At 39.4% G+C, this 24996-nt stretch overlaps 1 protein-coding gene across 2 annotated transcripts in view; it reads left to right on the top strand.

The window, feature by feature from the left end:
• Positions 1-24996, top strand: part of LOC149162411 (chlorophyll synthase, chloroplastic-like) — a 200757-nt gene that overhangs the window by 45910 nt on the left and 129851 nt on the right. For both annotated transcript variants that reach the window (XM_089437258.1, XM_089437259.1), the window contains exons 4-6: positions 22153-22240; positions 22974-23059; positions 23257-23343. In XM_089437258.1, coding sequence (XP_089293384.1) covers positions 22153-22240; positions 22974-23059; positions 23257-23343 — 261 coding nt within the window. The remainder of the gene's footprint in view (positions 1-22152; positions 22241-22973; positions 23060-23256; positions 23344-24996) is intronic.

Genomic DNA, 24996 nt, shown 5'->3' with positions numbered 1-24996 from the left:
TAACACACAATTTCCTTTTGCAACATCACATTCATAAACGGGTATAGTTTTGCTATTTTTACCCGCTAGGCAGATCTTACTGGTACCGAGGTCAAGGAGGGTGGTCTCGCGACCTCCTTGTCCTAATGCAGGGTATTCTATCCTAATATGAATAATGCAAAAGTGTATGGATATTAGCCCCTAAGGTAAGGCACCTAAAGTTTATTTACCTAACAACATCCACAAAATGAAAATGTTAGATGTCTCGTTTACAATGTACATCGGTAACATACCTGTCATATCTCAATCTGACTATTACATTTAAAGAAGGTCATATATGATTATTTTATTAGATAACCCTGAGTATGTTGACAATGATGGTAAAAAATGAGAGTCCAACAAAGAATCATGTTTTAATTTATTATTTCTAGTCGTGGTAAATTTATCTGATGCGAATGATTGAGTAGATTCTTTTATCTTCACCAATTAAGAGGTCTACTATCTATGTGACTAAATAATGTATGGGTACTTTTGTAATTTTCTTAATATCATATATATTCTACTTTATTAATTCCTTCTATGACATGGTTTAGTATTTAGTATTTTACTAAGTCCTCCAAAGGAAGGATGGGGAGGTGTTCTTGTACTCTAGGAGATGAATTAATCACTTTTGATCTATTTAAGTAAGATGATAAATGAAGGATGCCAACCTAATTATCGAACTTATTGAGTGTTTATGAATGGTATAGTTCAAGAAAACAAGGTACAGAAGGAACACTTGATTACTGATGAGGATGCAGTAGGTAGTTCAGATCCTGATAACTTAGATGGAATACATGACCTGGATGGCATGCCGCTTGAAATAAGTAGTGATCTCGCATTTAAGCTTCTTGACAAAATGATGGAGAAGCATTGACAGCCTACTGTAGATACTTATAGTACCTTAATTGCAGGATTTATGCAAGGCAGGCAGACTCCTTGAGGCAGACCAGCTGATAAAGATATGTTAGTGAGAGAGCTCTGTCCCAATGAAGCAATTTATGCAGTTCTTTATTAATGGTTGCTTTAAACAGGGAAATTATATCTATTCTCTGGAGTTTTTGGATATTTATCTTCACTTTTTATTTTTATGTTTATTATTTGTGTAAGAGTAAAAGCTCCGATGTGAATTTAATTTAAAAGCTATGAATTTAATTAAATTAAAAAAAAAACTCCGATATATTCGTTAAAATGTAAATTTAATCCAGTAAAATTAATCTGTAAGAAAATCTCAGGAACAGCAGCAAGTTACTAATGCTAAATGCCAAATTCAATGCCAAATTTCTGATTTCATCTTGCTTCAGGTGAGAGCACTTAAGATGGAATGCAAACAGCAAGAAGATGCATGTGTCACTGCTTTATATCAGACCTCAGAATGTTTATGACAGTCAGCGACAAATCATGAAATGAGCCTAACCATTAATATCCAATCGATGCAATCAATTCCTTAATGTGTTATGTATTTCATGAGTGATTTTAGGGCACTTAAATGAAGATTTTACCACTGTTAGTGCAATTTTCAGGTAGCTATAGCAAAACAGTAAGGGAGATAATAGTTAGAGCGGCAAACCAATAAGCCCTGACTTCATTTATATAGGTCTTTACCCATTTTAATTTCTACTGAGATATTCGCAAGGGTTCAAACTTTCCTAAAAATTTTCTTATCATCTTATTCAGGCACGGATCAGCATAAATCCAATTCACATAATTTCATAGTTATATATATCCTTAGCTCAGTTCTCACAGGTCCTTGGTCCTGGTCACTTTCTTCACTGAGATTATGCGGCCCCACAATAGGGTTACCTCAGTCACAGAGCAGCCTGAGTAATCGCATTTGGCTATGCACAGGTTAGCCGTTCTGAGAATCAATTACGGAGACACCAAATTTAATTGTGCTTTCTTCAAAGGGCGAGAATTTGCCCAGAACTGAATCTAATCACCCAAGGGATGAATAAAAGTATGAGGCAGCTAATTCAAAATTATAATTTTGTCTCAGAGACACGCCAATCGCATTCTTTCAGGTGATCAAGTTAACAAGGGCGGAGTTCAGTATTGTGGCCAAGTCCATTATTCGACCGGGCCGGATTTAATTGGCACAGTTTGCAGAATCGTGCTAGACCAATTGCCATCTTAACGTTGAGCCATATTGCGTAGTTGAAGCAGATCTAAGGCTATTAAGGAGCAGCATACATTAATTTTCACGGATTGTTTCAATAGGTAATTAAGATCAAAATTTCCTGAGTCAGTTGGCAGCCACTCTCACAAGAGAGGTTGTGCTTCTCATTCTACGCAGACCCTGGTTTTTAATATGATTCTATTTTTAACTACGCTGCAGAATTTGACAGAGCAAATACATATGTTTTCGGTTATGTAGTTCCTGTGAGGTCCCAAAGGGTTTGAACACTGGGCTCTGATACCATGTGTAGTAATCATAAACTTGAAAGCAGGAACCATAAAAAAAATTTGATTTGCACTTACCTGAACTGCTATCTGATCCCGTGAAGTTGATGATGCTGCTGCTGTTTTGCTCCAATTACCCAGGGAGACCAATTCCACCCAGCCTGATTGAGCAGAGACTGGCTGCTCAATCCAGCAAGCTTCTCACAGAAGCCCACTGTCCCCCGTGCCCAGAACCTCAGACGGATTAAAGCTCTTCCAATGGTAGACCTCTCTCACTGCTGAATTTCCTCCTTCTGGTTTCTAACTCCGTTCTTTCCCCCCCCCTCTCTCGGTTCAGGCCTCCGGTTTTATCTGCGGGCCTGGCGGTGGCCGCCCTCCTACCTGCAGCCACCGCCTTCCCTCGTCCCGACACGCCTTCCACGCATTTACGGCTCTCAGATATTTTCCCTGCTGTCATATGCGCTCTGTTATAAATATTCAGTTGGTTTTAAGCGCCCCCTTTGTATAAGGGTCCTTCTTTTGATTTTTGGTATTTTTAGTATATAGTTTAGTTTATTAAAGTTTTAATTTATATATGTTATAAAGTTTAAATTATATATTTTATAAAGTTTAATTTATATATGTTATAAAGTTTAAATTATATATTTTATACAGTTTAATTTATATATGTTATAAAGTTTAAATTTATATTTATAAAACTTAAACATATTTATTATTTAAAATTCATCATATTTGTTTTATTATAAAGTTTAAAACTTTATATAGTGGATCAGTTTAGATGGGCCGTTACACTTCTGCAAAGGCACATGTACTTTCTTCATGAAAACTGTCACAAGGTCTGTAGAAGGGAATAGACTCATCAACCATGTTGGCAGACTCAAGTGGTGTAGGAGGCCTTTGATCGTTTGAGGAATTCCTTCTCGACCATTGATTGTTGTTGTTACCCTTGTTATTATTATTGTTCTGGGGAGGCATGCTCTGCATTTGTATCCTGGTATTTGTTTCCATCTATATTAGTTGATTATGCATGTCACTTATTTGCTTGGCATGCTTAATTTCCATTTCTTTAACCAATCGGGTTCATTACTTTATCGTTTCTAACTCTGCTTTGACTTTGGCTAGACATCTTTCATAACCAGGGATTTTTGATTTTCCTGAAGCCTTTTTATCTTCTTATAATTCTTCAGCTGTGTTTTGAGAAGCAACCAAAATAACAGGGTGAGCACGTCTTATCTCATACTGCACTTCTGCATGATAAGCCTCAAGGTATGTTTCTAAGACTGTCTTGTTAGGAGGCTTATAATCCTGAGTCATATCCTTTAACAATTTGTTGAACCTCTAGTTAAATTCTACCACCGTTTCATTTTCTTTTTTCTTAATGGTATTGAATTCCTTTACCAAGTATTTTCCTTCCCTCCTATCCCCATATTTGTCTCTGAATGCATTGAGGAGGGTTCCCAGAGAGTCAAAGGAATTATCAGCCTTGTCGTGGAACCAATCAAGTGCACTACTTTCCAATGATAAGACAAATAGTTTCATCTTGATATCTTCATGATTATAATCCACATAATGAGCATATCTATGGAGGAACACATTAAACTTCTTTATATGCTCTTCGACATTGATAGCATTATTTCCTTAAAAAATAGTTGACTCATTTGGCATATCATGCGGGTACCCCTGGATGTTGGTGAAGTTGCAAGGCCCGTAGAAGTCACCCATGATATCTTGATTTGGAGGATTAATGAAAAGCAGATGGAGGTCAAGGAGAGCTTCCTATCCGAGAAAATTTAAACGATCTCTAGAATGTAACTTTTTTAACCGAGCTCTTAGAACCTTTTAAGGATTGGGAATGGGGTTAACCAGGATACCAGGATTCCTTCTAGAGTACGTTCTAGTGCATGGATGAATAAGTGGAGTTGCCACCCAAACATGAAACCAACCTAAATGTCTAGGTGTTAATTGTGTGAATGAACAAGATGAGAAGATTAGTGAGAGGACGAAAGATAAAGTGATGAGGATATGAAGAATGAAGATTATGAGAAATTGTCGTAAGGCCAAGGTCCAATAAATTGGTCCTTGGAAATGGCGCCAAAAAATGTTGTTGACCGGATTGTACAGGCACCTGCAACAACCGCTCAGGGCGGGGGCTGTCACCTTGATCCCTGCCTACTCCTTTCTAGCTGTCTCCCAACAACAGGCTATGGGGGGTAGTCCCTATGAGACGAAGTGAAGGAAGGAAAGTTGAGGACCAACTTGCCTGGGAGACACAGATGAGTGGCCTAGACACTTGGTTAGATTAGAGCAATATTTATTGATTAGATTAGATTTTTCAAATTTTGAGGCTTAGGGCACATCCGATGCTACCAAAAATCAACAGTCCGATGTAAAAGTGATTTGGGAATAATTTAAGCTAGTTGGGCTTAATTATTTTATTACAAATGACTTGGTCTACTAGGCCATATTGTGTCGCAGATGGGTTGTGTGTCTTGAACGTTTAAGCTAAATGTGTATTCCCCCTTTGAGGGTTGTAAATGTAAAATCTTATGTATTAGAGGGTGAAAAAATAAATAAAACCCCCCATGTGTAAATTAATTAATTTTTCTGGCAAAATAAACTTGAATCCTAAGCTAGAAAATTAATTAATAGAGTCAAAATTAAATTGTCTTAAGAAAAATAATTCTCCAAGTGGAAAAATTCGTGGGTCCTAAAGGAATCAATTTTTAAAGGTCTTCCACCAAGGGAATATTGTATATTTCAAGAAAATTTGGACCTTTGGACCTTGGTGGTTAAGTCAAAGTCAAATTTTTGAGGAAATTAGCTCAAAATAATTAATTTTGAGCTAATAAAAATGGAATTAAAAGATAAATTCGAAAATTCCTCAAAAATAAAAAATCAAGGGCCAAGATTAAAAGATCTTGAAGTGTTTATCAACGACCAAGATTATTTTGACAATGATCAAAGAAACTAGTCGTTATTTTTCCACTTGGAGGATAAATCTATAAATTAGAGAGTCATTTGAGTCTCTAGCATCTTGATCTCTGGCTAGAAAATTGTTGCTGAAGCATCTTTGTAACTATTGTCCTGCTGGGAACTATTTTTCTATCATAATAAAGACTTTGGGGTGCAATTCAAGGTGTTCTTGCTTATTGATTTGTAGTATGTGCTGACAACAGACATCTCTATGTTGTGTTGAATATTGGTAAGATTTGTTTGTTTTTTCAATGGATGGAGATAAAATCATACTATTGACAGTTTTGGGCTAATCTTAAGTGGTTTGATTCCCCATGTGATCTAACTGATTATTTTGAGATAAATACATAGTGCTTGCAGGTACATCTGTCCTTGGCCTCCAAGTTCACAGTCTTGGACAGGAATCGCTGTCGCTTGGATTGCAAATATTTGTATGGTGGATTAAATATTCACCAAGGCTATAGTATACGTTGGGGTTTTTAAAGTATTTTTAGCCATTCATTAAAGGAAAAAACTCCATACAAATATTTTTCTCAAAATTTAAAAATTTTCAAAACCCTTGTATATTTGTAAATAATTTTGTAAACCTAATTTGTACATTATTTTTTCTAACTTGGGTTTTGGGGCTTTAAAGTATTTTGTATATATTTTGGGTTTGTGTGTTTTATTTTCATTTTTGCAAGTTGGACCAAGGGATCAAGTTGAAGTAGATCTAGATCTAGGCCCTTGAGGGTAAGATCTAGTTTCTAGGAAATTTTGCAGGACTATTCACTGAAGATTTTGCAGCAAAATTCAAATTCGAAAAAGATTTTTTTTTGAGACAAGGGTTTTCATTTTCTGGCCTCCCAGGACCAGATCCGACCTCTCCAGGCCTCAACGTTAGCCTTTTAGCCCTTGCGTCATCCCTTTTCGACCCTTTTAGGGCAGGCTGTGAGTCCTAGAGGCCTCGACCTCCTTTCCAGCTCCCCATGTAGAGGGTTTAAGCCCTATTTAGGGCTGGCGGTGGCCTTTTTTCCACGGCCTCCCTCTGGAAGGCTAGACGGAAGCCCTAGGGGGCTTGCCGTGGGCTTTTAAACCCTTAAACCCTCAATGTCCTTCTTGTTGAGCCTCCTCTGCCCCAACGTCAAGTCCTTGGGCATCTTCCTCCTCCAGCGTTGACCTTTTGTGGCCTTCTCTTGCCATTTCAGCCCCAGATCTATCATCCTAGCCTCCTTATCCCCCAACGCTGACTGACCTTGGCCGAGCGTTGCCCTCTCCTTGGCCTCTTTTGCCCTAATCTGCCCTAAAAGCCTCATCTAAATTTTTAAGACTGATTCCTTGGTGGTTTTGCAGGTTTAGGGTCTCCAAAATTATGATTTTCAAGTGGCATCTTCATCCAAAATTTTTGGGCCACTTGGGCAAGTGCTTCTACAAGGCTTGAGGCCTAGGGTTTGACCTCTAAACCCTAGTTTTATCTCTGTTTTATTACAACAGTTAGATCAGTAATAATTAGGCCCTAAAATCACATGCTACATGGTCAAAATTGTTTAAAATTGCAAAATTTTCATTTTTATGAATTTTGGCCACTTGGGCACCCTAGATATAGCCTAGATCTATTTTTATGCTTGCTGGAATTTACTGCATAACTGAAAATTTCAGATCTAAAATTTCTGAAGCATACACTTAAAAAGGGTCAAAAACTCAAAACTTTCAGTTACAGTGAAATTTTCCTATTTTTTAGTTGTTTTGGACATTGATTGTAGTTTCATTAACTTGTTGATCTGTTAGTTATTCTCTGGTGTAATAAATAGATCAGATCTAAAATTTTCTGAATCATACCATATAAAAGCCCTAAAATTTGATTTTTTCAAGTTTGTAAATTTTTTACTATTTTTTGAGCATTTTGGGCATTGCCTTTGGCATTGCGAGCTTGCTGTTCTGTCATTTACTTACTGCTGAAATAAACATATCAGGTCTGAATATTTTTGGAAATACATCTTAAAGAGGCTAGCACTTCTTGATTTTTCAAGTTTGTCAAGTTATTTGGTGGTTGGGTTAATTTTTGTGACATTGGGCAAACACAAACATTGATAAATTGATATTTACTTACTGCTGTTATAACTTGTTTAACTGCTGTCCTAACAACCACTTGTTCTCATAAAATGATGATTAGAACATAAAGTGCCTAAGTATCTTCACATTTCGTTACTTGTTCCTAGTATTAATATTGTGAAAGTGGCTAACATTGTGCTCACTCACCTATAAACACTTGAAGCCATAAATTGTCTTGGCAATAAGTCTCTTGGTCATATTGGTATCTTGTTGATGTGATTGAATTTGGGTATCTAATTTTCCATTAAGATAATTTGGCTCATCTGAAGTATTGGGTATTGTTGAACATTGGCATCTTATAGCTTTGTGAAGTTTGCACTTGTATCTTTTTACCATTTATCTTGTTAAGATTGTTATCTCAATAATTGTTAATTACTCTTTGCTTTAAGACAATTCACACTAAGTACTTAAGTATCTCAAACAATCCTAACTCAAGATAATTTCAGTCATTATCGTTGCATAAGCATCCTAGATCTAGATTGCATTAAAACTTATTTTCTATTAAGATAATTTGGCTCATCTGAAGTATTGGGTATTGTTGAACATTGGCATCTTATAGCTTTGTGAGTTTGCACTTGTATCTTTTTACCATTTATCTTGTTAAGATTGTTATCTCAATAATTGTTAATTACTCTTTGCTTTAAGACAATTCACACTAAGTACTTAAGTATCTCAAACAATCCTAACTCAAGATAATTTCAGTCATTATCGTTGCATAAGCATCCTAGATCTAGATTGCATTAAAACTTACCTCTTCGCATAAGCTAGGTTGATAGAAATCTAGGGAACCCTTCTCACCTAACTTGAGGGGCTTGACAACTCATCGGTGGTTAAGACTATGACCTTGCAGTCATCAGAGCCACAATCTCTGCAGCGTCGGAGGCATCGGGTGATAGGAGCACAACTAAAGGTATCGTTAATCAGGCCCTAGCCTGCCTCCTATTGGCCTCCTTTCCATAACCTACTTTGGAGCCAGGGAAGGCCATACTTAGATTAGGCATATAATTTAAATCAACCAAGATCACTGCACCTCACATAGGTCCTAGGACTTGCATATCATATAGGTTAGTTAATCATTCAAGCAACGGGTGTCCATCCGATCACTTGGTTTTAATTTATCATAAGCAAGAATTATGACTCCATTAAGGCATTGGTCTCATACTTAAAATATAATCTAATCATTAATCTTGCTAAATTTAACCAAGTAACTAGGCCACTCATCCATGTCTCCCAAACAAGTTGGTTTCCAACTTGTTTTCCTTCACCTCATTCCATAGGGACTACCCCCCATAGCTTGTTGTTGGGAGACAACTAGAACGGAGTGGGTGGGGATCAGAGTGACAACCCCCTCCTTGAGCGATTCTCGCGGTGCTTGTACAATCTGGGCGACAACAGGGTCATGATAGAGGAGTTCAACAACCAATGTCACTAACATTAAGGTACATAGAGGGATTGGTGCTCTTTATTAAATACAAGTTCCATACGCTAGTACATGACAAAATCCAATGGAAACATTGCAATCCCCCCAATCCCGAAATGCTGAAAAACTGATAAGTCTAGTGGATTTTGAATGAGATCTAAAATTCTACTTTCTCCATATGAAATCCAATGAGGTCAGAACCACTCTCAAACATCCTGAGTCATTTCATGGTCATGTTAAAAATTTAAGTAAAAGGATGAAAATGAAGATTAAGGAGGCTTGTGTGATCAACAATGAAAGAGTTTGGCTCCATAAGATGTTTGGATGACATGATATAGCTATGTGAAGATTGACAAAGGTCCAAGAAGGTCGAAGCTTAGTATGATGTGATGTAAGCCGTACAAGTTATAAGTAGATCTGTGCGGAAGAACAAGTAGCTGATAAATGCGACAAGACGAGGCTTGTGGTTATGTCTCCCTGGTTGAGAGGGAGTAAGGATTTCCTCCTTGGTTGAAAGGGAGTGAGGATGGACACCGTATTCTCCAAGTGTCATGCACTAGGCCAGGACTAATAGCCATAATTCTAGTGAAGGTACTGGTAGGGAGAATGGAGGATTGGATAAGAATCTGGGACCGATACTCCTTGAGGAATGGTATATAAGATAGGAGTAGTCTCGATGGCCGATACTCTTTGAGGATAGGGTAGGGCATCCAAGATAAGAGTAGTCCTGAGGAGGACTGATATTCTTTGAAGATTGGGAATCCAGGATAAGAATAGTCCTGTAAGGAGATACTTGGTGAACATCCAGATAGGGTATGTGCCTTGAGAGGCGGTGGTGGTGTCCAAATGTATGCCTCTCGACATTTTGCTCTAATCTAGAGGAGAGTCAGAGCTTGTCAAGTCAACGCCTTGCTATTTTGTAATAAAAAATGCTGGTTATGATGATGATAGTTGGTGATGCCTATCAATCCGAACTCTTCTTACGAGAATATTTCAATTTGAGAGTATCCTTGTATTATGTTGTATAAATTATGAATACCTCCCTAGTTAAGAGGGAGTGTTGAAAATGTAACTGGGTTCAGTCTTCATAATGTGAAAATTTTTGAATCTAACACATCAGAAACCCCTACTGCAATGTCTGGTTTATTATCTCCTACTTGTTTTTACATTAACAAGTTATTTAATACATAAACATTGAAGTAAACACAATTGCAGCCTTCACAAATATACAGATCAACAACTGAAATAAGCTGAGACAACACAAGGGGCATCGTTATTTTTGGACAATCGTCCCCGGAAAACCCCAATTCGAGAAAACCGGTGCAACATATATGAGGGTTTTATTATTAAGTAGATTTTTGAATACAACTAGGGTGCCAGAAATGGCTCATCCTTCAGAGAATATCCTCGGCAGTAGTACCTCTATCCGGAGATAGATATTTTGGCAAATTAGCAACCGGATGAACGATCCCACAGTGACTGGCTGTTCCTTGTGTTGGACAGCTAAAGTGTTAAAATTGGAAACTAGGGCCAAACTCCATGTGGGTCATCTTATTTATGGCAACTGATATTTTTATTGGATCCCTCTCATCGAGAGGTGTAGGATTGATCTAAAGATTATCCGATTCCGTCAAGTATTCATGGAGTTATGAATTTATTTGTGTTATAAGACAAATTGTCAAGTCGGCCAGCAACTTGAGTAAGCTCAGAAGCCTAATAGACATGTTTATTTATCATCTACGTTTTAGTATAAATAGAAGAGGACTTGAAGTCATTTTGACACACGCTTCATGTGATCTCCTCCTCTCCATGTCTTTGGGTTTTTGGTGAAGGAGAGACACTAAGAAGATACGTTGGGCTAAGTGTATAATGCCCTAGCTGCAGATGATGCCCTAGCCACAGTATGATGATCCAACGCAGACTCATTTATACGCTGTCATGAAGACTCTTTATACGCAGTCAATGAAGACTCTATACGCAGTTATGAAGACTCATATACGCAGGTCATGGAGACATCCATACGCAGTTCATGGAGACACCTATACGCAGGTCATGGAGACATTCATACATAGTCATGGAGACTTCTTATACACAGTTCTTGAAGACTCTTATACGCAGGTCATAGAGACATCAATATGCAGTCATGAAAACTTCTTACACGCAGTTATTGAAGACACTTATACGCAGATCATAGAGACATCCATACGCAGTCATGGAGACTCTTTATACGCAGACATGGAAACACCTTATACACAGTTAATGAAGACAATGATACGCAGTCATGGAGTTTCGGCCTCCTCCCAGTGTCGGTGATCTTAGTCATCACTGAAGCAACATTACAATCTTGGCATACCATTGATGAAGCAGATTCAGGTGGTATTCCTATAGAAGTCTCAGCATAATGACCAGCAGTGGTTAGGGTTTGAAGCAAAAGGGCTACGTTCTCTGCATAACTATTATAGTATAGAAGATCACTATGATTTCATAATATATCTCGACATTCTCCCAGTCAGATCTGTAAGGATATGACTTATACTTGGTGATCAATGAATATATATTAATGACAAGGAATGATCTCCGTGATATGTTCTTAATTACAGTCTTATGACAATTATAGGATCATTTCTTGATCTCGATATAACTCTCATATCTCAGTAAATGGTGGTATAAAAGATGATCTCACAAAATTGATCTTGATGGCACTAATGTGAATGTACATCATGATGATCTCAGCAGAAGGAATGATGAAGGAAGATGTAGCATAATGGGCATGTTAAGTAAGGAGCAACATGATGATGAATAGGGCTACATGATGAAGGAAGATGCAACATAATGGGCATGTTAGTAAAGAGCAACATGATGATGAGAGCAGCTCAGTCATCTAGGTCCAACACTGTGATGGTACAACATGGTGCTACACGGTAAGGTGCAACAAATGGATGAGAGGCAACACTATGATAGGTGAAGGAGTCACCTTAGAGAATCAGTTGAAGCAATATGTCTTCAACTGATTTCATACAAATATCAAAAGTCAAAATGTTGACTTCTATTGTAAATGTACTATCTCTCTCACTTTCTCTGTTGAACTTTGAAGAACATAAAGAAGAATTGATCAAGGGTTTCCCCACATTGGGGTTTGTCCTTGGCTAGTGCCACATCTTGTGTCCTCTTGTCTTAGCTTATCTTCTGCGATTTATATTTATGTTCTATCTGCAGTTTACTTTAACGCTGATGTGATTGCTAATCTGGAAAAGATATTGGAAAATTGAAATAAATTGCTCTAGCATAGAACATACCTAAAATTAACAAAAAGCTACTCCAAGCACTCTTCTGGAACTGCGTCACCCTTTCCCGGCTGATCTGCTCTCAGTCTGCCCCACAGAACCTCCTCATCGCAGCCTCTTCAGCCCAACGTTAGCCTCTATAGCCCTCTACGGTGCGCCAACCTCTACGGATTTCTGCGTCAGCCTCTGCGTTTGCCTCTACGGCTTCTGTGTCCTCTGCGTTGGCCTACTTAGCCTTTGTGTTAGCCCTCCTAGGCTCTGCGTTGCCTTTTCCGACACTTTGCTGCCTCTCTGATATGTATTCTTCAACCTTGGATCGAAATCCCTTGCTGAATTGCCCCTCGCTGCAACTGATCTCTAACTCAATTTCCTCAACAATCCCAACCCCTGAAAATCGAATTCTTGATCTCTCTTGGTGTGTCTCCAACTTACCTTCAAGCCCGTGATTTGGGGTAGCATCGGATGTGCTCTAGCCATGGAAATTGGTGGAGAGGCTAAAGCACATGAGATCTCCAAGACCCAGAAATGGTTTGGGGAAATTCCACCTGGTTAGAGAGATATTAAAATAATTAATATTTTTAATGGGTTCCTAAGTCTAAATTTAGGAAAATAAAAATATTAATGGGTATTAATATAAAATTGGGTGAGAAGGTTCTAAATAACATGGATCAAGCTATTTCTGATCTTAGCTGTTGACTAGAGATTTAATCTCGGCTGTTGAAGGCTCAACAGAAAAAATATAAGAGGAGGTTTGAGGGTCAGTTGGAGATACACCAAGATTGATCAGTTAGTTCGATTTTTTGGAGCGGGGTTTGCTGAGAGAAATCAAACAAGTGATCTGATTTGCAGTGAGGGGCAGTGAGTGCATAGCGGAGAGGTAGATATAGTGCCGAAAGACCAGCGCAGAGGCAGAGGAGGCTACGCAGAGCCAACAGGAGCCACGCAAAGGGCTAGAGTGACTGTGCAGAGGCTAGCAGGGCTTGCATGGGTGACGCAGAGGGCCAGAGAGCCAGTGCAGAGCAGTAGAAGGTTGACGTAGGGGGCTTCAAAGTGACACAGAGGCAAGGAGGGATGATGCAGAGCTTCAGAGAAACATTAGAGAGATTTTCGTGGAGCAGACTTGCTGAATATCTGCTTATGAAGAGAGGTATTATTGCTAGATTGGTTTTTCTGTTGGGTGAGCCAGTTTGGCACCCTAGTTGTACTCAAGAAAGCTGCTTAATAATAAAACCCTCAGAATTGCTGCAATGGGTTTCCCAAGTTGGGTTTTTCTGGGGATGATTGTCCAAAAATAACGGTGTCCCTTGTGTGTTTGTCTGTTATTTCAGTTGATGATTTATAGATGAGTTGAGACTGCATTTGTGTTTATTTTCAGTATTTATATGGTTAAATATCTTATTAAGAAATAAACAAGTAGGTGAAATAAACCAGATAATGCAGGAAGAATTTCTAACGGGTTAGACTTAGAAATTTTAACATGGTATTAGAACATTCAAGATCACAGGAAAGCTGAAGGCACCAGCTAAATCAGAGAATTTGCAGCAAAAACAGTTGTCCTGAGAGACAGAAGTTGTTCCTAAGCAGAAAGCAGCAGAGGAGTGACACAGAGGGCCTGCGTCATCATTTAGAGCTAGAGAGAGGGCCATTGCAGAAGCAGTAAGAGGCAGAAGAGGCTCACGAAGAGCCACGTCATCCTGCTCAATCAGGTAGGAGTGATGCAGTTGGCCAGAGGAGTGATTCAGCCTTGCTGGGATTGCGCAGAGCTAATAGGCTCAGTTTCTTCAGCTGCTGGGGCCTAGGGAGCTGTGGGCGGATTGTGGATTGTGAAGCTGGTGGGGCGCTGTTGCTGTCAAAGCAAAACAATACCTAACGGGACAGAACCAAGGTAGAGAGAGTTGCTACCTAGGCGGATTTCTAGCCAAGAAATCCAGATCAGTGTTGCAGGAGCAAAAGGGATCGGAGAGGAGCAATTCGACAGTTGGAAGGAGGGTTTCCAAAGGGAAATCTAGACTTAGAGGGAGTCGAGGAGAGGATTTCCAGGAGGGAAATCAAGACTCAGAGGGAGTCTAAGAGAGAACTTCCAGGAGGGAAGTCGAGACTCAGAGGGAGTCGAAGAGAAGAGCGGAGATGTCAATGAACAGACTGAGGGATCAGGATAGGTTGGACGGGGCATCCAACTTTGTCATCTGGAAGGCCAAGATCCTGTGTATTCTAGATAGGCATCGCATCAAGGCCTTCGCCTTGAGAACCGTGGCTATCCCAGTCGACCCAATTGATAACGAAAGGTATGAGGATGCAATGGCCAAGGCAAAGTGCATAATTCTTGATGGTGTCAAGGATCATGTAGTTCACCATATTGCCGAGAAGAACACGACAAAGGAGATGTGGGATACCTTGACAACATTGTGTTAAGGCACTTCCATGCAGAAGAAGGTGCTACTGGAGAATCAGTTGACGTCGTATCAGATGCAAAAGGGGGAGCAGATAGATCTATACCTCAGCAGGTTGCAGGAGGTTCGGGACCAACTTACTTCCATAGGGGCCATGCCAGATCAGGAGTTCATGGTGAGGATCGTTCTAAATGCAGTCTCCGAGGAGTGGGAGACATTTGTCCAAAGCAAATCTTCCAGGATGGGAAGAGATGTGGGCAACTCTTCGCCAAGAAGAGATCAGATAGCTGACCAAGGCGGGAAGTAGCAGTAAAGTAGGTCGATTCAAGAAAGAGGAGGAGGAGGATGCGGCTTTGGCATCTGCGGGACAACAGGGGAAGAGAAAGAAGAAGAACATCTCCAAGATAAAGTGATTCCATTGTGGGGAGTTGGGTCATTATGCAATTTAGTGTCCTAGGAAGAAGAGTAAGGGAGAAGCTTCTGACTCCAAGGTAGCTCCAGCAAAGGCAAAGAAAGAAGTCGAGATGGATGACGACTGTGCCATGAGTGCTCATGCACCTCTAGAGAAGAGGTGGGGAGTCATCGAGCTGTAGTCAGGAGGACTACAAGAGATGTGGGGCAGAATTCTTGTGGTACCCAAACTCTTGGATCATATTCGACTACAGAGCCCCGAGTGATAGTTGCAGGATGATGGATGTTGGTAGAATCAAGATGCGGATGGAGCGGCAGAACAATGCTAGAGTGCAGGGATCTGTAGCAGCGCAATGAGGGTTGCAACAGTGCGAGAGGCATAGAGGAGGTTACAACAGTGCAGGAAGGCATAAAGGTGTTTGCAACAGTGCGAGAGGCACATAGTTGTTGCAGTAGCGCAGAGGGAGCATAGGATAGCAACAGTGGGAGCTTCAACATCAGGAGGGCTTCTAGCCTGACAAGGATGTCAGTAGTTGGGTAGATCAGTTACCTACTTCTCAGTAACTGAGTTGTAGTGCAGCAGTAGCAGTGTTACTGCTATGGGCAGCACGATGCAGCATGATGGGAGAGAGCTGCAGTGCAGATGTAGTGTTGGGAGGAAGGACCAACAATAGTACAGATGCAGAGGGAACTGCATTATAGATGTAGCAGTGGCAGTGGCAGTGGCAGAGCCATGGGTAGCATTACAGGAGGTAGCAATGCAGATGATGTTGGGTGGCAGGCGAAGCATCAACACAGGTAACGGTGCTGGATGATCAGGGTGATGTTCAGTGGTGGAGCATTACTAGAGCACATTCCTCGCTAAGAGGGAGTGTTGATTTGGGGTAGCATCAAATGTGCTCTAGCCATGAAAATTGGTGGAGAGGCTAAAGCACATGAGATCTCCAAGACCTAGAAATGGTTTGGGGAAATTCCACCCGATTAGAGAGATATTAAAATAATTAATATTTTTAATGGGTTCCTAAGTCTAAACTTAGGAAAATAAAAATATTAATGGGTATTAATATAAAATTGAGTGAGAAGGTTCTAAATGACATGGATCAAACCAAATATGATCTTAGCCATTGATTAGAGATTTAATCTCGGCCGTTGAAGACTCAACAGAAAAAGTATAAGAGGAGGCTTGAGGGTCAGTTGGAGATACACCAAGATTGATCAGTCAGTTCGATTTTTTGGAGCGGGGTTTGCTGAGAGAAATCGAACAAGTGATCTGAGTTGCAGCGAGGGGCAGTGAGTGCATAGCAGAGAGGTAGATATAGTACTGAAAGACCAGCACAGAGACAGAGGAGGCTACGCAGAGTCAACAGGAGCCACGCAGAGGGCCAGAGTGACTGCGCAGAGGCTAGCAGGGCCTGCGTGGGTGATGCAGAGGGCCAGAGAGCCGGCGCAGAGCAGCATAAGGCTGATGCAGGGGGCTTCAGGGTGACGCAGAGGCCAAGAGGGTTGATGCAGAGCTTCAGAGAAGCATCAGAGAGATTTTTGTGGAGAAGACTTGCTGAATATCTGCTTTCGAAGAGAGGTATTACTGCCAGATTGATTTCTCTGTTGGGTGAGCTAGTTTGGCACCCTAGTTGTACTCAAGAAAGCTACTCAATAATAAAACCCTCAGAACCAGTGAAGACAATATCGCCGATATTCGGAAATATCGCGATATTTTCGGGGAGACGAGATATCGCCGAGGAAATATCGCGATATTTTGTCTCCTCGAAAATATCGCGATATTTCCGAAATATCGGCGATATCTCAGGGAAATATTGCGCTACGATCTAAAATATCGCCGGGCAACGGCAAAAAATGCCGCCGCGGCTAGAAAAGGCCAATTTTGTTTTTCTTTTTCAATCATTTTCATTTTTGATTGCTGGAGAAGGAAGGGGAGAGCTATGTGCTCGCTTCCAAGGAGGGTTTGAGTGTTGAATAACCATTATTGCCACCAACAACGAAGATTTTGTTGATCTAAGATTGAAGAACAGTGAGACAATTTCATTTCTTCCATTAACAGGTATGTTCAAATAAACCCCTATGTTAATGAATTTTTTGATAGTTTTAGGATTATTCTTGCTTGCCTATTTGCCTACAATCATTTTTCTTGTTTTTTTTTTCCATTTGCTATGATTTTCATGCCCATGAGCAAATGCAAGGGTTTTCTTCATATTTGGAGAGCAAACTCCATTTTTTTTAAACTTTCAAATGCACCCTCTTATTGTCATTTATGGTATTTCATTAAATTCACATTGCAAATAATGTAGCAAAACAAATATTTTGTAAAATGATGTGGTTATTATTTATTAATTCCAATTTTTTTTTTGGTGCCCTAGGTTTGAGTTAGCTCACTACAAAATTCAAATATGCCAAAAGCCTTGGACCCATTTTGGGAGTATGGGGAGCCTGATGGTGGGACAAATCGGGCATATCTTACATGCAAATTGTGTGGGACCAGGATGACAGGAGGGGTTACACGATTGAAATACCATCTGGCTAGACTCACTGGACATGATGTTGGGATTTGTACAGTTTCTAGTCCGGAGCTTATACAAAAAGCTCTTGAGGCAATTGATGAAAAAGACAGAAAGAAGGAAGAGACAGAAAGAAACAAGGCTGAACGTGCAGGTAGATCTTTAGGGATATCTTCTCCTGATTTTGATGCTGAGGGTAGTGGGAGGGGCTCCACAGCATCACCTGCTACTACTAGTGCGAGGTCATCATTTTTTGTTCCACGAATAGGACATGGATCACAACCTGGCATAAAATCACTTGTTAAAAAAAAGGAGAAGCAAGAAGCAGATAGAGTCATGGGGAGGTGTCTTTTTTGGAGCGACTTACCTCTCAGCATCACCAAAACCAATCCATTTTGGTAGCCAATGTGTGATGCTATTGCTGTTGTGGGCCCAATGTACAAAAGTGCTACATATGAGGAGTTGCGGGGGCCAATTCTTCAAGCAGAAAAGCAAGACATCAACTCTAGATTGGCGGAGTTGAAAAAAACATGGGAAGTTATTGGATGCACAGTGATGTCTGATGGTTGGACAGATAGGAAGGGTAAGACCCTTCTAAATTTCTTGGTACATTGTCCTAAAGGTACCATGTTTATTAAATCAGTGGATGCATCAGAACATATCAAAGATGCAGCGATGATATGTGAATTGTTAGATGGGTTCATTCGAGAGATTGGTGTGCAGAATGTGGTGCAAGTCATAACAGACAATGCAACTAATTATGTGTTTGCCAGCAAGATGCTTATGGAGAGGCATCACACATTGTTTTGGACTCCGTGTGCAACACATTGTCTCGATTTGTTGCTTGAGGATATGGGGAAACTCTCCTTCATCATGGAGGCGATTGATATGGCTAGGAGCATCCCCAAGTTTATTTATAACCATGCTTTTGTTCTTAGCCTCATGAGAAAGTTCACCAGAAACAAGGAGTTGCGGCGTTTTGCGATCACACATTTTGCCACAAACTTTATTGCTCTTCAGTCTTTGCTTCGATGTCAGTTTGAGTTGAAGCAAATGTTTGTGTCTGATGACTGGCGTAATTGTAGATACATCAGGAGACAGGACGGGAAAGCCATTGTAAAAATGGTGTACTCTGAGATGTTTTGGCGTGGAGTAGAAGAAGCATGCTCAGTTAGTGAACCTATAGTAAAGGTTCTCAAATTGGTAGATGGAGAGAAGCTTGCAATGGCTTATTTGTATGAGGCCATGGATAGGGCCAAGGAGGCCATTCGTTCTTATTATGCAGACAAGGGTTCTGCTGGCCTTGATAGGCATATGATGTTATGGGATGTGATTGATAGTCGGTGGATAGGGATGCTTCATCGACCCATTCATGCAACAACACTCTTCCTCAACCCCGCATTTTCATACAAATGCGGCTTTGATTTTGATGACGAGGTGATGGAAGGGCTCCATTCCTGTATTCATAGGATGGTACCTGATCCTGAGCTTCGTAGCAAAATCAATCACGAGATACAGTTTTATCGGGATTGTGTTGGCCTATTTGGCTTTGATGATGCTATTAGGGAAAGGACCCTCTTCATGCCACGTAAGTGACAAGTCATCACTCATTAGAAATTAGAATTTTCAATTTAGAATTTCCTTACTTATAATTCTATTTTTTTAAAATTCAATTATGTAACTTTTATTTGAAAGTTTAATTATGTTTTAAGTTTTTGAATTTTTTATTTCTTTATTTTGTTGTAGATATTTGGTGGCAAAGCTATGGTGCAAGGGCACCAAATTTGCAGAAATTGGCCATAAGAATCTTGAGTCAAACATGTAGCTCTTCAGGGTGTGAGCGCAATTGGAGTGTATTTGAGAAAATACACACAAAAAAGCGCAACATGTATAACTTTGAGCTCCAGCCTTCAGTTGAGCAATTACACTTATTGTAATTTTTAATTTTTAATTTGTGACCTTCAAGTGTCAAGAGTCAAGACTCATTAGTTTTTTTGACACTCTTACAGGTTGGAGTTTGCACACCTCGATGATTTAGTGTATGTGCATTACATCATCCGACTTCGAGTGAGGCAAATAGAAACACGAATGGATCCAGATGCCATTTCCTTAGACAATATTGATGTATTGTCTGAGTGGAGGGTGGAGTCTGAGGAGCCCATCTTGGAGGAGTCACCTTCATGGTTAGATCCAGATGATCCATTAGAACAGGGGCAGTAAGAGGAGGAGGACTCTTCGGAGGAGCAATCTTCTTCTTCGGAGCAGGAGGAGGAGGAGGAGGACACTGTGGGAGCATCAACATCAACACCATCTACTATAGATATAGGAGAGCACAACTCCATACCTAGCACTCATTATTTGACATTAGGTGCAGAGGCAGGGCCAGCGCCTTCTACTACTAGGGGCAGGCTTGGCAAACAACCCATCATGTTTTCCCGTAAAAGTGGGAGATGGCAGTGATTTCAGATAGATAGCTGCTAGTTTTATTTGTTATGCTACATATAACTCATGATGATGAGATACTTTTATATATGTGATGTTATTTTGTATTGGTTCTCCACATTTGAGTCCTTGAATGGACAATTATCAGGGATCAGCAGGATTTGGTATCGCCTTTGATGTATCATTTCTAGTTGACATCATATATATCAGTGCTTTCTTCATATTTATGTGTCAATGTGTTTATTTCATGTTGTTATTGTTTTATATGTTTAAAAATCTGAAAAAAATGAATATATTATGCATTTTTTATGCTTGCCGATATTTGCCAATATTTTGTCGATATTTTCGCCAATATTGTCGATAAGATGTTTTCTGGACCCTCACCGATATTTTGTCGATATCGATATTTTCAACACTGCTCAGAACTGCTGCACCAGGTTTCCCAAGTTGGGTTTTTCTGGGGATGATTGTCCAAAAATAACGGTGTCCCTTGTGTGTTTGTCTGTTATTTCAGTTGATGATCTGTAGATGAGTTGAGACTGCATTTGTATTTATTTTCAGTATTTATATGGTTAAATATCTTGTTAAGAAATAAACAAGTAGGTGAAATAAACCAGATAATGCAGGAAGAATTTCTAATGGGTCAGACTTAGAAATTTCAATAAAGCCTCCTCTAATACTTTTCCCGTTGACAATTCAACGGCCGAGATTAAGTCCCTAATCAACGGCTACGATTAGATTTGGCTTGATCCTCGTTATTTAGAACTTTCTCACCCATATTATATTAATAAACATTAATATTTTAATTTTCCTAAGTTTAAACTTAGGAACTCATTAAAAATATTAATTATTTTAATATCTCTTCATCCGGGTGGAATTTCTCCAAACGATTTCTAGGTGTTGGAGATCTCATGTGCCTTCGCCTCTCCACCAAATTTCATTGCTAGAGCACATCCGATGTTACCAAAAATCAACACATAATTATCTTTGTACTTGTATCCATATAAATTTATTGCAAAAACAAAAGGAGGAAAACTAAATTATTATTCTTTTCTAGTCAAAGCATGCTCTTCATGCTTCTAGGATTTATTGAGTCAAATTCCTATTTGGACTTCTTGTGAAGAAAAAGGAAAAGAATTTACAAAAATATAATTTGGGTCAACTCACCTCAAGAAACCAAGTCGGGTCACTCAAAAGACACGTATTTTCACATATGAAAACAACTATATCTTGGCATACATCCTCCACCAAATGGCAAGCAATTTCGGTGATCATCCGTGGATAGAAGAATTCAGATGTCTATCCTCTGCGAAACCTGTGATACCTTCTGTGCAAAGATGCAAGTTTCCTGTACCTTCTGTGGAATGATATGAGTTCTGTACCTCTGCGATGCGAATTCTGTGGTGACACACTTCTGTGATGCGAATTCTGTGGTGACACAATTCTGTCATGCGAGTTCTGTATCTATGTGATGCAAGTTCTATGGTGACACCTCTGTTATGTGAGTTCTGTGGTGCAAGTTCAGTGACAGTAATGCAGTAATATATATTTCTCTCTGTGGTGATGAGTGTATGATGCAAGCTTCAGAAGGACAGATTTATGGCGGATTGAAAGAATTATTCATGGACTAAACGCAGCAGAATTTGGATGGCTTGAATTGGCATCTTGGAGGTTGGATTCTTGTATTAGTCTTGGGTTTTGGATTTCTCACTTTGATCTGATTCTATAAGAAGAAGAGGATTTAGGGTTTTCCCCCTTGTGGGGTTTTGCCTTGGCTTGGAGCCTAATTTCTTGTGTTCTCTATCTCTTGTGATTTTCATGTTTTGTTCATTTTGGTAATTGCTTGATGAAAGAAGAATATACATTTAATAAGAAGCCAACAAACATTCAGAAGTATTACCATGTAAGAGAAATCTACCCTAATATGCAAGCAACATGATTTCTCAACATGTAAGTTCCTCAATGAGCCATTTTCCCAGGAAGGGAGCGTGAATATATTTTGATATTATACTAATTAGAACTGATCTGGTTGAGCAGAATATCTGTGTAATGTGCATGTGTGAGATTGGTTGTTTTATTTACAGACACTGAATAATTTATGTTAGGATCCCAGTTGTGCTTTTATTCAATAGATGTGTATCTGCTAGGAATTAAATAGCCAGGTTGCTGGGTTCAAAGGAAGTTTAACAATTATGTATTTTGTTTTGCAGGATAAATTGAAGATTCGCTTGCAACTCACAAAGCCAGTTACTTGGGCACCACTGATCTGGGGAGTAGTCTGCGGTGCTGCCGCTTCTGGTGCTGGCATCAAACTTTGTTTTTCCTGGGATCCAAACCTATTCTCTTTGCATCCATTTTGAACATTTGAATGTAGTTTTATTTATAATATATCCACTCACTCCTTTGAACTTTTTGACATACAAATTTCAAAGGTTGTATATACTATTATGAAAAACACCAATGATGATGTAAACAGATTTGTAACAGCATGAATATATGCATTTGTTTCTCTTTTTTCAGAGCTTACATTATTATAACAAGTTTATGGTTTCTGAAAGGAAAATAGATATGAAAAAGTTGCAGAATTATTCATCTGTACATTGTTTCTATTTCCATAGCTTGTGATGAAAGATGTATAATTTTGTAAGATGTATACTAAGCATTTATATCTCCTTTTTCTCAGACTTAGATGTTAGGAGAATTGTTGGTTGACTCTGTACCCAGATAAGCTTTGTTGGCTGTTACAGTTTTAGGGCTTCTATCTTGATGCCCTCCTTTGGTCATCTACCCTTGAGTTTTTAGTATTTACTCATTAGGATTAACTTTTGCTTCATTGTATTTCTTGGACAGCCTGTTTCATTACACTCTTATATACTTTACTGGCACTGCAGAAATGCATTGGGCATTCCCAATAAAAATTCGTATCTTTTGTAGTCCTCTTGGCCATTTGGGCCAGTTGTGGATATTAATTAAATTAAAATAAAGTAAATTTCAGACATTCACTGGACAGAAATGGCACCGATTCTTGCAGGTAACTTTAACTGGACTGTTGAAGATGTAACCAAAGCCATTGCTTGCATGGTTATGTCAGGGCCCCTTCTCACTGGTTACACACAGGTAGATACCTATTCCTATTCATGGTAGAATCTAACAGCGATCTTTATATTTACCTATCATGTTAATTTGCAATTATATAGCTGGATTAATGGGTCTAGTTTGTCCAAGTGGATCTTTATAAGTTTGATACTGAATGTATTGGTTTTAAAGTGGCACAACTGTGGAATCCTCATTGCAGCATTTGACAATGACTGCAGACTTTAAATGACTGGTATGACAGAGAAATTGATGCCATCAATGAACCATACCGCCCAATTCCATCAGGAGCAATTTCTGAGAGTGAAGTGAGTAGATTTATCCAGGCTTTAAATTTCATTTTTGAATATATATGGTAACTTGAGGTGATGCAGATAGGTTCACATCAAAACTTTATTTGCCATTATTATAGGCCTATAAAGTCTATTCCATTGTCAGTGTTTTATGTTTTGCTCAGATAGACATGTTTGAATTTTGAGCTCTTCAACTATAACGTCTGTTCTTAGTAATCAGCCTAGACTAGGATCTATATTAAGGTTTTAAAACAGTTTAGTACTAATAGTGAACTGGAGGAAATACCAATATCCACTGTTGTGGAATCATTGGATATAGAGCCTCATTTTTGGTTCTATGTTGTGATACCTTGGTTGGTTTTCATCAGGGATTAGGCCGAGTTACCGAAATAGTTGTGTTTCAATATCATCGTGTATTCAATTTATTTGTTTTGAATTTCTCATTTCAGTTTATATGATGTATTGTGTGAAAGCTAAAAGAACTTCAATGACTTGCAGAAATTGTTAGCTTAATATTTGTATTTGTTCTTCGTACTTCTTACACTCATGTCCTGTCTATAATGTCTCTTGGCCTGAGCTGAAGTATTGCTTTGTTAAACCGAACTTGGAACCACAATAGCCTTCAAAACCCACCCAGTCTGAACCAGAACAGGTTAAACTGGCCAGTTGGACTGGGTGTGGATTTTGTTACCCACCAAAATGGGTAACCCCATAGGAGGAAAATTTTCTCCTAATTTGACCACTAGCCGGATTTGGGCTAGCATCGGATGTCTTCTAGCCATGAAAATTGGTGGAGAGGCTAAAGCACATGAGATCTCCAAGACCCAGAAATGGTTTGGGTAGATTTTAACCGGTTTGGGAGATATTAAAATAACTAATATCTTTAATGGAGTTCCTAAGTCTAAACTTAGGAAAAATAAAATATTAATGAGTATTAATATAAAACTGGGTTGGAAGGTTCCAAAAGACATGGATCAAGCCAAATCTAATCTTAGCTGTTGATTAGAGATGTAATCTCGGCCGTCGGAGAATACACTAGAGTGATCAGTTAGTTCGATTTCTAGAGTGGGGTTTGCTAAGAGAAATTGAACCAGTGATCAGAGTTGCAACGAGGGGCAGTGAGTACGAGGCAGAGAGGCAGAGATAGTGCCGGAAGACCAGTGCAGAGGCAAAGAGGCAGACGCAGAGCCAGAGAGAGCCATGCAGAGGCCAATAGTGACTACGCAAAGGCTAGAAGGGCCTGCGTCACCCACGCAGAGGCTGCATAAGTGACGCAGAGGACCAGAGAGGCTGCACAGAGGGTTTTAAGCTGACGCAGAGGCCAGGAGGGCTGATGCAGTGCTTCAGATTGTGTTGGAGAGGGTTTCGTGGGGCAGACTTTCAGAATATTTGCTTCCTAAGAGAGGTATTATTGCCAGATTATTTATCTTTGTCGGGTGAGCTAGTTTGGCACCCAGTGTACTCAAGAAAAGTTGCTTAATAATAAAACCCTCAGAACTACTGCACCGGTTTTCCCAAGTTGGGTTTTTCCGGGGACGATTGTCCAAAAATAACGGTGTCCCTTGTGTGTTTGTTCATTTCTTTCAACTGTTGATCTGTAGATGGTTGAGACTATATTGTGTTTATTTCAGTATTTATATGGTTAAATAACTTGTTAATAAATAAACA

Source organism: Pinus tabuliformis, chromosome 5_2 (assembly GCF_031772625.1).
Source record: "Pinus tabuliformis cultivar Carrire ecotype Pingquan chromosome 5_2, CPIR1, whole genome shotgun sequence".
Lineage (NCBI taxonomy): Eukaryota > Viridiplantae > Streptophyta > Pinopsida > Pinales > Pinaceae > Pinus > Pinus tabuliformis.
Note: the sequence above shows the minus strand (reverse complement) of the source record. Positions and strands in the feature narration are given on the sequence as shown.